The 11,887-nt window shown below is 41.5% G+C and overlaps 1 protein-coding gene across 2 annotated transcripts in view; it reads left to right on the top strand.

Moving 5' to 3' along the window:
- Positions 1 to 3,097, top strand: part of SLCO3A1 (solute carrier organic anion transporter family member 3A1) — a 76,443-nt gene extending 73,346 nt beyond the window's left edge. The window contains exon 10 of one of the 2 annotated variants that reach the window (XM_039358906.1): positions 623 to 1,002. In XM_039358906.1, coding sequence (XP_039214840.1) covers positions 623 to 1,002 — 380 coding nt within the window. Of the gene's footprint in view, positions 1 to 622 lie in introns of both variants that reach the window. The other variant, XM_039358905.1, reaches the window with a different exon arrangement.
- The last annotated feature ends 8,790 nt before the right edge of the window (positions 3,098 to 11,887 follow it).

Consider the following 11,887-nt stretch of genomic DNA (forward strand, 5'->3'; position numbering starts at 1 on the left):
TCCAGCTGGAGAGCCTTCTTCCACCGAGTGTCCTCCAAATGTTTCGTATTATGTCACAAGTGGGTCTTTTTTGCAGTGGTTGATTCTTCCCCTTGGTGCAAGTTCTGTAGAGATCAATACTGTATGAATAGGATGTCAGCTCATACATCTGAATTCTCTGAATCTATTCTGAATTTTCTGGATTTGCATTAGACTGAACTCTAAAGTAACCAACATATTGTATTCTCACAACACTTTACACTATAGAAAACTAACCAAACTTACCCACTAGCCAAATTTCATATTATACACAGTCAGATACTAGGTCTGTAACTATATCTTTCCCTTGTCAGATCTATAGGAACTTGATTTCAACAATGGTATAATGTCAATATTTCCAGAACAGCATCAGTGCTCTTAGTTTTCGGTGGTGACCTGCCTCTTAAGAAATCCCTTGCTGGAGAATAAGAGTGAGATGTTTCTGCATTGACTTCTGGAAGCCATCTCTTTGGCTTCTGGGACAATATAATGGTGGACTGCAAGAGATCTTGGATCCACCAGATGTTCCTCTTAAGTTTGTAGAGAGTATAGATGTTTCAGAGAATACTGCTGATATAAAAAATATCTCCTTCTACCTTCACAGGCTTTATCCCACCTCCCTTGATCTTTGGAGCAGGAATTGATTCCACCTGTCTTTTCTGGAGCACCTTCTGTGGTGAACAAGGAGCATGCGCCCTATATGACAATGTTGTCTATAGGTACCTGTACGTGAGCATCGCTATTACCCTGAAGTCACTTGCATTCCTCCTGTACACCACTACCTGGCAGTGCCTGAGGAAAAACTATAAGAAATACATCAAGAACCATGAAGGTGGACTCAGCACTGCTGAATTCTTTGCCTCCACTTTGACCCTGGACAACCCAGGACAAGACCCCCTTAGCCAGAATCCCTCTCATAGGACAAAATTTATCTACAACCTTGAGGACCACGAGTGGTGCGAAAACATGGAGTCTGTTTTATAGTGATTAGAAAGCTGGACTGGCTAACCCAAAGGTCCTTTTGGAAGGAAGATATTTATGAAATATGTAATATATACATACTGACATGTTTTGGGAAGGTTCTAAGCAAAACCGAGTCCACAGCTCTTTCAAAATCTACCATTACGTTCCAGGAGCTTCTCCGGAGGAAGAGGACGTTTGTCCTTTTCTCCAAAGCAGATGAACCAAGACGAGGGGGAGAAAGAATAAAGACCAATCTGGAGTGAGAAATGGTAACGCCAAGTGGATCATCGTTGGATCAAATGCCGTGGCTAGAGACATAACAGATGGGCAGTGTTTGGGGACCTGGTCTTTCATTGGAGAGCAGAGCAGATGTCTGCCCTTGGGTGGATAGGCAAACCCATGAAAAACAATTCCCAATGAGGGAGGAAAGAGCAGAAGCAAGCCACAGCTGTTTCCAAAAATAAGTGCTATTTGAAACTTAAGCACCGTTGGAGTAACCTTTGCAATACAAGCTTAAAAGGCGACCACAAGGTGCTATGCAGTCCTTTTTCAAGCTCTTCATCTCCTTCTCTCTCCTGTCAGAGGAAGCCCTGCCAGAACTGCTTCACCTTTATTGTCTCCAGCTGCCAGTCCAAAAGGCCCAACCTCAACAGCTGTTGAAATGGGCAAGCCAGTAGATGGGTCTGGTACAAGCCACGGTGACATCAAGTTGACATCGTGTGCTGAATAAGCGCTAGATCCCAAATAAGAGTGAGATGCTGAGTAAGAGTTAGAGAGCGCCATCATTTGCGCACATCACTGTTTGGATGCCCATTGTGACTTGTACCCAACATTGATGCAACCACAACATTATAGTTCTTAAGACACCAGCATTGCTTTTCTTAACTATTTGGGGGAAATCTAGTTCCATTTTGGTATGGGAGTTGGGACGGGGCATTGTGCGTGTGTTTTGTGTGTATGTGTGCAGTTGCGAGGGACAGAGCACGGGATGATCTCACCCAACATTCTATAACTTTTTCCACTTTTTAGCAGGGTTGAAAAATGGTGCGAAGGTCATCGTGACCAAGGTTGCCATTGAAAATGGGCAGAGAAGGTCTGGTTGAGCCATCACTGCCTTTTAAACATCTGTACATTTTTCTAGTTTTGTGTCGGCACTGGAAAAGGAACATTTTCAGTACATTTCCATTTGAATCAGAATATTGCTACCCCAGAGAGAAAGAGAAGTTGTAAATGACCCACTTTATGCCCTGAGCTGCTCAGCTAATCAGCGTCCCCAGTTAAAAAATGGTTGCGCAACTTTATAGACTCCCTCCAATGGAAGCTACAAAAGGTTTTTGATCTGAGAAAAAAATGAAAAAGCTGATAAATATATGTGCCTTTTTTTTTAAAGAAAAAGAAGAAGTTTGCTTTACAAGAATCAGATGGAGAGAAGGTGGCCCACTTTATCAAAGGGTGCAAAGTCAAACTTCCTTTTTCAAGGGACAGTCAAAGTCACTAAACATACACAGATTGTCTCTTAAACTTTTAAATAGCCTTTTCCTTTGGCTATAACCAGAGAGAATTTCCTGAGAAATTCTTTGACTGTCCCTTGCTGTCCTAATCACCCAGAATGCCCTCGGGGGGCTCCAGACCAGAGAAGGCATTCTGGGGAAAGTAACAGCAGCCAGCTGGCTCCCTTGAGACGGGTGCTCTTTCACGTTGCCACAAAGGGAGCATGCTTTCCAACGAAGAAAAGGCAAACTTCTTTTATGTCCTGTTTATTGAGGCATGCCTCCCAGATGCGCTGCACATCTGAACATCACATTGCATGCAAAGGATTGGTGGCGTTTTCTGTAGAACATACTTCTTCACCCACATATCTGTATTTAGCCATGATCATCAGTGGTAGATTCCAATTCTGGGCTACCCCCTTTCCTTGCTGGAACCAGAACTGTAATGTGTCCTCTCATTCCTTTCCCCAGATTCTGACTATTTTCTGCTTCTTCCCACTTTGATCTGCAGCAAAGGCATATTCAATGCAAATGAGGATTCAGAGATTTATAGTATATTATATAGTATATTTATAATATATTCCGCTGGGAGAGGCATATATACTGTATATATGGAAGAACCCAAATTAGCTCTGTGCCTTTTTTTTCTATTGCTCTTGATTTAATATTTTCTCTTCCGCACTTGGACATTGAGATTAATTTATTTTGTTTAAAAAAGGGGTGCTGAAAAAGAAACACAATGAAGCGAGAGAAGAATTTACAGATGTTTGACCTTTTAAAATTGATTTTCTGAGGCTGAATTGGACACTTTGCTGAACGGGATGGTGAGAGCTAAATGTATTTCAGTTTCAACCATGATCTTTGGATTTAAATGTGCATGGTGACTGTGTCCAAATAGTTCTTCAACCTTGCTCTGATTTGACTAATGTTGACAGATGACAGTGAAGAAGTCCAGATGGCCCCATCTGTGGTTTGTTTTCCATTATAGCCAAACCAGAATCCTTGGCTTGTGTCTCTTACAACAAGCCAGTCCCAGCTAAGAAAAAAAAAAAGCATGTTGCAGTCTGCTTGCCATCAGTAAACCCAACCCAACATCCAGCCACATTTTCATTGTTTGGGAGCTACTTAGGAAACCAATTCTGATTTCACCATGGTGCTGAAAACAGTGAGCTGAAGTCCCAATAACTAAGTGTAGGATCTTAAGAATGGCTCTGAACTTCCAAAGAGATTTCTAGAAGTGATTTCTTAGGTTATTTCACATAAACTCCCTTCTTTGTGCTGTCCTACAAACAGGGATTCCATAAAGTTGAACCTGCAGTTCTAAGAGAAGATGTTCTAAGTCCATTGTGCACATCTGTTTGGATCCCTAGGGACATCAAGCCAACATTTAAAGTCCGTAAGGCAGGGGTCCTCAACCTTGGCAACTTTAAGACTTGCGGACTTCAACTCCCAGAATTGAAAGCTGGCTGAGGAATTCTGGGAGTTGAAGTCCATAAGTCTTAAAGTTGCCAATGTTGGAGATCCGTGCCGTGAGGCATGTGTTCTTCTTACTCTGATCCAGAAAGGCATCTGTGTCAAAAGCTCACCTTTTTTTTTTTTAAATAGGCATTTTAAAATTACAAACGTCGAAATGAACCGTTTGATCTATTGGATGAATTCGAAGAGTGGTGAAAATCCAAGGCTAGGTTTGCAGACGTGCTTGGATCCAAACTTTTATGCAGGTCTGGGAATTATGTAGACTTGTATCTTATACTGTAGGATAACCTTACGTGTACAAGTATTTCCTACGGTATAGGATACAACGTGTGAACTAAGCCAAAGAATTGTAATCTGCCAAACATTCCGAGTTCCTTCCCACTGCTGGCGGTGGAGGTGCTGAAATATTTTAAAGGTAGCAAGTTGAATGTTTTTCCTTGGAACCAAGAAAATATTCCATGGGATCCTTGGTGCTCTCTGAACTTGGTTGTTTTCTTGCAGATGTTTCATTACCCAAACTAGGTTCCATCATCAGTGCTGCAAGGGAGTGAGGTTTGTGGAATGGAAGGGAGGAGGAGGAGGAGGAGGAGGAGGAGGAGGAGGAGGAGGAGGAGAACTACGAGGTCCTTGATGCTCTCTGAACTTGGTTGTTTTCATGCAGATGTTTTGTGCTCCTGCACTTGGAAATGAGAGAACCGGCTTTGATCATCTGTGCATGACTTGCATCTCCCTTCGTGGGACTCCTCTCATAAACCTCAGGCATCGTCATTGCTTCCCCCCCCCCATCTCTTTCCATTTCTTTGAATCCCTAGGAATGCAAAGTCAAAAGAAATTGAATTGCAAAAGAAATGCTTCTTCTAGAAGAGCCATCCTATTGTCATCTCCAAGAGCTTCAGGTCCAGCAAATGCTGCTTGGTGGGGGCCCTTGATGGAATGCTCTTCACTGTCTATTCTACTTATATCACAGTCCAAGGTCATTCAAACAAGCAGGGTGAATTATGAAGGCCTGTGTCTTTGCTCCTTTGTGTTTACACAGGCCTGTAGGAGACATGGGTGGTTAAGCCACTGTTTAAGATGACTTTGAGTTGGCAACCTCCCTGGAAAACCTCCAGGGGATTCAGTGTTAGGGTCCTTTGTGTGGGCTTTTTGCTTTTTTGAAGGTAGTTAGTCCAAAATTTGCAGGCCCACATTGCCAGTTATGCAGGAATGTTAATTGTGAACAGACAGGTATGGTCATTTAGAGCAATGTCACCGAGCAATGAAAAATAGCTTTTTTTAAAAAAGAGAACCAATAATGCTTTTTTTTTTTTGGTATGCAAATCCCTTCCCCTCCATTTAGCTAAAAGGCAGAGGGAGAACTTTTCTGAAGCAGACACAATAGCTTTGAAGTCATTTCCACTAATAAGTGTTATAATGTCACTCCACCGGAACATATATTTTAGTACAATAGTAGGGGGGGGAGAGAAAAAAAAACATAATTATCAGGAAAAATTATCCTAAAAGTGGCTTGAGGGGAGGAAGTAATAGAGGAGAGGGACATGGACCAGAAGATTGACTGGGCGGGGGTGTTATCTGTGGAGTGAGTGAACTAGATTGATCCGTGACTTAGGAAAGAGGCATGAAAACCTTTTGTGTGTGCGTGTGTGTAATGCTTCAAAGTTCTTCCGTTGTTGTTCTTCAACTTCCAAATTTGCCATACACTAAATACATAAACAACTTCCAAATTTACTCCAAATATGTGTAAATTTAAAACCTGAATAGGCAATTCCAGCAAAATGAAATTGTAGAATGCTGAGCTGGAAGAGAGTTGTTTGGGACTCCATGAAAAGCACCTTCAGGGAATGAAGAAGGGCCAGTACAATAAAAAAAAAAAAACGTTATTCCAGGCATGCAGTCAGGGTTGCCATTTTTACTTTTGGACCCCTCCCCATGGATGATCCTGACTCCGTATTAATGCTAATCGCCTCCTGGCGTAGCTATCGCAAAATGCCCTCCTTGCATTTAAGAATGTAGCTTAGTGAAAGGAGAACTGCTCCTGTTAGGCTAACTGGCTTTAGATTGGTGGACCTTGTGAAGGTCACAACTTGTGAAAAAGCTAGTTTAATCTGTTGTAGCCACAGGGTTTACTCTTCTAGAACTTCAAATCTCTTCCAACATATTCCTCTACTTTGCTATTCCCTGAAAGAAATACATAATCGTCTGTATTCCAGTGATATTATTATTATATTATTCAGACAAACACAGAACACATCCTGATCCAACTCTTCTTGATGAGGATATAGAAGCTTGGACAACCCATTAAAAGAAATAATAAGTGGTTGGCAAAAGGGCTTTAAATATGATCCAGTATTTTCCTTTCATCCAATCTCTCCTTCTTTTCCTCTCCCTCTCTTCTCTCTCATCTTTCTGAATGGCTGGCCACTTCTTCCATGTCATTTTTTAAAAAATTTGTATTCCTTGTTTCTTAAAAGACAGAGATATATTTGGAATTTAGTTCTCCTAACAACCCGAACGCAGGCGGTAGCTCATCCAAGTCTTGCTTAAAGTAAGAATGTAGTGGTGTAGAAGTTGAATGAATCAATGCATAGTGAATGAGCGAAGGGATGAGTGAAAGTTTCATGATTAAGCCATGACTTCATGATACACCAAGGTGAATTCAAAAGTTCACTTGCCCATTCTTAAGACAAGAAGGATACGGACAACACCGTTGGGTCCACCATCTTCCTAAGGAACCTTCATCTTTCTGTCTGTGTTTTGCTCTGCTCTGCTTTGTGGACTAGAGGGTTCCTGCATGATTACAAGGGTGGAAAAATCAGGTGGAAGATTTGAAATTATGCAGGGAATCTAAACAAGTGGAGCAAGGTCCCATGAGTGCTGAATGTTCAGAAAAGTCAATACCAACATCTCCAGCAAGGAACACAGGGCTAACAACATTGATTTTGGTCTTCCCTACAATTTGTAACACTGGAGAGGGTGAGCTTTCTGAATGGAATCCAAGTTTACTTAGAAAGATCATTAGGGATACACTATGGGCTTTTTCTGTTAGTTTTATTTGTTGGTCCTTCTTATTCAAGATCCAAGATTACACAGCGGATCATCACAGATGTCAGCAAAGATTCAATATAAGTGCAACTGGCATAAATCGAACAGGGCTTGTAAACCTTCAAATGTCATTTTCTGGAGCAACGCTGAAATAGGGCCTTTGCGTTTAATTATCATTGTTCACGTCTTTCATTATGTTACAGAATGATTATTTGAAATATGGAAAACTAGGTTATAAATTGAATTAACTCAGCTTTACCCAGTTCCAAACCCTCAAGGAACTGTAATAGTTCCAACAAGAGGATACTAGCATGTAGAAGTGTGAAATAATAATAATCTATAATATAACAATATCATCCACTAGGACTAGGTGAAGGCAACTATAAGAAGTTACAACCATCTGTACATACCTTGGTTAAAATATTATAATCTATTTAAAGATGCGCTAACATTCAAAATTTCTGAAGTAGATGTTCAAAGTGTTAAAAACCGCAACTCCCCAACGTCTCCCTCCAGTCAAATTTTCTGCTGGCTGGGAATTCTGGGACTTGCAGTTCTAATTTCTCTGGAGACCACTGAATATGGAGGGCTGCGTGGACAGGAGAGTCCCTCCTGAACATGACATAAGAACGTGTATATTGGAGCGCCACAGCAATAAGAAAACTCTTGGCTATGTCACTCCTGCAGAATCAATATAACATTCTTGGGGAACAAGCTAGTGATAGCCCTTAGACTTATATATACTACTTCACAGTACTTTACAGCCCTCTCTCAGCAGTTTGCAATGTCAGCATATTTTCCCCCAACAATCTGGGTCCTCATTTTACTGATCTCAGAAGGCCGGAAGGCTGAGTCAACCTTGAGCTGATCGGGATCGAACTCCTGGCAGTGGGCAGAGTTAGCCTGTAATGCTGTATTCTAAGCCCTGCACCACCACGGCCAGTTTGTTGCAATATTAAATCAAATCATTTAGTGCCATTCAACGCGTGCCAGTTTTATGTTTTTGTTTCATTTGTTTTATTTATTTATTTTTAAGGGCAAGATGGAAAACACATCTGCCCCTCTTGGTTCCACTCTACCTGCCACAGAAAAAAATCCATCAGTCTTCAGTGCCATAATGCCATGTGGTTCTAAGCAATAAGAAATGTATCGATTCAACGTGGAGTCCTCATTTTTTCCTGCTGATGCTTCTCTTTCCCCCCTCGCATTAGCATTTCCGTGGCTTTCTCAGAACTGTTTCGGCATCCTTAAGCGTCTTGCCAACATTTCACAAGAAAAGAAAATGTTGGGTCTGTAGTCATTCTCTGAGCTTCCTGCCTCTCCTTGGATGAGCTTGCTTGTTTTGGGGGATGCGGGTTTCACAACTGGTTGTGCCAGCTGTAGCTTTCCTTTGTGAGCACATTCACAGCACCTTTACAAAGAGCATTCTTTGACAGAAGTGAGGCATCCACCCAACAAAGGACTTCTTACTGCTGCCCTAGTGCAGCAAGTATTTGAGATATTCTTGTCATCAGGAGGAAAAGGCCTAACATCCCTAAAAGCTATGAAGAGAAAGTCCCACTTGACCTCTACTACTATGCTGTGTCTCAAGTACTAGACTCTTAGCCAAGTTACCTTCAGTTCTTGCCTTTAAAAAAAGGAAGACTTTTAGCTGAGCTGAACATCTGATGACTTCATAGACATCTCCATCTTAATTTGGGGTTGGTTGTTGGTTGCAACAGTATGTAAGTGATTTGCTCCCTACTGGGGTGTTTCTCTTTTTTTTTTTTACTCTAATGTATAGCTCTGAGATATCCTAATTATCTCCCATATGTGCACTAAGCTGATCTGGCCCTGCTTACTTCTGCAAACCAGCCAAATTTGGCAGGTACTGACCTAGCTGGCTTTTACCCCTTGCATATCACCTTTACGAAATGAAACTGAATATCCCACATTTAAAAGCTCCTGCATGGTGGATTTGGGCTGGTGTTTCCTGATGCTTGCTTTTAAGCAGTTTCTGGTGCACGCATGACCACAGCAGTTCAAGGACAAAATTGCTTCCACGGCATATGCAGAAATCTCTAGAATATAATACTATATCAAGTCTATGGCAGTGTTTCTCAATCTCCATTTTAAGATGGGTGGACTTCAACTCCCAGAATTCCCCAGCCAGCATGCTGGAAAATTTGGGGACTGAAGTTTAATTGCTGAAGCTGAGAATATTGGCCTAGAGCAGTGGTTCTCAACCTGTGGGTTGGGACCCCATTTGGGGTCGAACGACCATTTCATGGGGGTCGCCAAACAACGCAGTCCGCCATTTTTTCCCCTTTTCCTTAGCTGTGCTACTCCCTTTTATTCTATTGGCTTTTGAAAGCCAATAGAATAGACTCTCTTGAATAGAGTCTAATTCTATTGGCTTTCAAAAGCCAATAGGAATTGTCCAGGCTGTCTCTGACCTGCTGAGCCCGCCAAAAGTCCCATTCTGCAAACGGTGCTGCACCAGTTGAGTAGTCCTCGACTTACGAGCGATTGGGGGTCGCGGCATTAAAAAGGTTGAGAACCACTGGCCTAGAGAAACACTAGAGGGCAGCAAAGAAAGTTTTCTGGGTCTCTCTGCTGTCATCTACTGATCCATCTGGGTATGGCAGCCTGGATCTGGTAGCTCACCACGAATCTGCCCAGGATTCCCCTTGCATTGGCTGAAATGCAAGTTTCTACCCGTTCTTATGTTGCAGATACCACAAGCTGGGAAACATTTTACTAAGATGGACAAAATCAACTTTGAATAAAGTTTTTACGTAACTCCTTCCCCCCCCCCCCATGCTTCCAAAACTGGCGAATATAGAGCGAGAAAGAAAGATAAATGAGTCAGCAGATGCAATAGCAGGCATGATAAGAACGGAGTTATTTTTATGGTTGCAGAACTGAGATTTTCTTTCAGCTACATTTGGATCAGGATTTCCACTTTTCTACAAAGAGTAGTTAATGTATATCGCATCAACATTGTAAAAGAATGGAACTTTTAAAAGTTCCCATCTTCTTTGTTCGAGGCCCATCTCAAGCCAAGAAACTGCTTCCATGCATCTCAACTTACCTGATAGATTTACTGTGGATAAAGATAGTAGTTTTAGAAACAATAATGCAGTAATAACAATAACAAATATAGCATTTCTTAAACTGCTGTGTACAGCATGGATGGAGCAGTGGAAAACACAAATGGTAATTTTTACTGGTTTCCTTTAGCAATGGAATGGGGTATGTTGTAAGCTATTGTCCTTATTATAAACTAATTGATGAAAACAAATCCAGACTGAAGCACTAAGTCTAATTAACACATTTCAGTCTCTCTTTTTTTCCCCTTCTAGAGGCCTAACATTTATCTTTGCTATTTAATTGTCCCCATAAACAGCACAATGTGCTGATTTTTTTAAAAAAATTAATTGATCGCGTCTCAAAAGGCTTTTTTTTTTCTTTTTCCAAAGAATGTCCAAATAATCCCTTGAGAGTCGATGCTTTGCTCATTTATCACTTGAAAGGAGTTCTTCCAATTTTTAACGTGTTCATTTGGGGGATGGAGATATTTTTTTTGGGGGGGAGGGGGAAACGGAAGAGGAGAGAGATTTATTTAAACAATCCTACCATGTGTCTGACTGAAAGAGACAAAAAAAAGAGAAAGAAAGAAAAGGAAAGGCTGTGCTCGGTATATTTTGAGTACCGCATTCTGTATTTTTGCAAGCTTATATTTTCCAGATGAGTTTAGAAACCTGTAATGACGTGAAATTAAGTACTGTACTGTTTGCTGTAAATGACATTAAAAGTACTATTTTCATTTGTTGGCCGTATCCTTCGCTGAGTCTTGCATTGCTGATGTTCCTTAGCAGCCATTTCAGTTGGGTCTCCTCTTGGTATCTTAGAACAGAAGACCCCAACCTTTTTGGTGCCAGGGACCGGTTTCGTGGAAAGAGGTTTTTCCACGGACCTAAGATGACCAACTTTTTTTACAATGAAAAGGAGGACACAAATAAATTGAAGAAAAAATATGGTAAATAAAAGAAACATTTTATTCATTGCAACAATAATACAGACAACTTGCATGTGCAAAGTTTGCCAACCGGGTGTTTTGGCGTGCTCAGCAGCAATTCCTATTGGCTTTCGAAAGCTAATAGCAGGAGTAGCACAATTCATGCAAAAGTTGAAAAAAAAACCCATCCAAAAAAAGGTGCCGGAACGCTGTTCTGAGTGTTCTATGAGGGAAAAAAAAGCCCTGCAGATTAGTTTTCAAATATCAAAAAGGAGGACATGTAGGAGGACACTTTTTGAGGGAGGACAGAACTTACAAAAGGAGGACTGTCCTCCCTAAAGGAGGACAGTTGGTCACCTTGAGGGTGCGTGGTTTGTGTGCTGCCTGCATCCCGCAGATGGGGCTTTGCTTGTTTGTGTGGACCGGTTGCTGGCGTGCCGCAGCCCGGTACCAGTCCATGGCCTGGGGGTGGGGGACCCCTGTGTTAGAAGACAATTATTGTCATTCAGGACAAGTGAAGGAAAGAATCATTCAAAGGTCAGAAGCAAGATCAAATTAGAGAGTAGAACAGTAGGCCTGCCAGTCAGGAAACACAGCCAAAAAAAAAAAAAGCAGAAAGCCTAATCTAACTCCAGTTCCGAAAATTACAGGATGGAAGTCTTCCATAGAAATGAAGGGTTCTTGGCACTCTCTGAACTGGCTTGTTTTCTTGCAGACGTTTCATTATCCAAACTAGGTAACATCATCAGTGGTAGTCTAGCTAACACTAGTGACTAGACTACTGCTTGTCTAGCTAGTCTAGCACCGATGATGTTACCTAGTTTGCCTAATAAAACATCCGCAAGAAACAAGCCAGCTCAGAGAGCACCATGGATGCCACAGTTCAACAAATACTCTC

Source organism: Crotalus tigris, unplaced genomic scaffold (genome assembly GCF_016545835.1).
Source record: "Crotalus tigris isolate CLP2741 ecotype Arizona unplaced genomic scaffold, ASM1654583v1 scf7180000019068.10715455, whole genome shotgun sequence".
Lineage (NCBI taxonomy): Eukaryota > Metazoa > Chordata > Lepidosauria > Squamata > Viperidae > Crotalus > Crotalus tigris.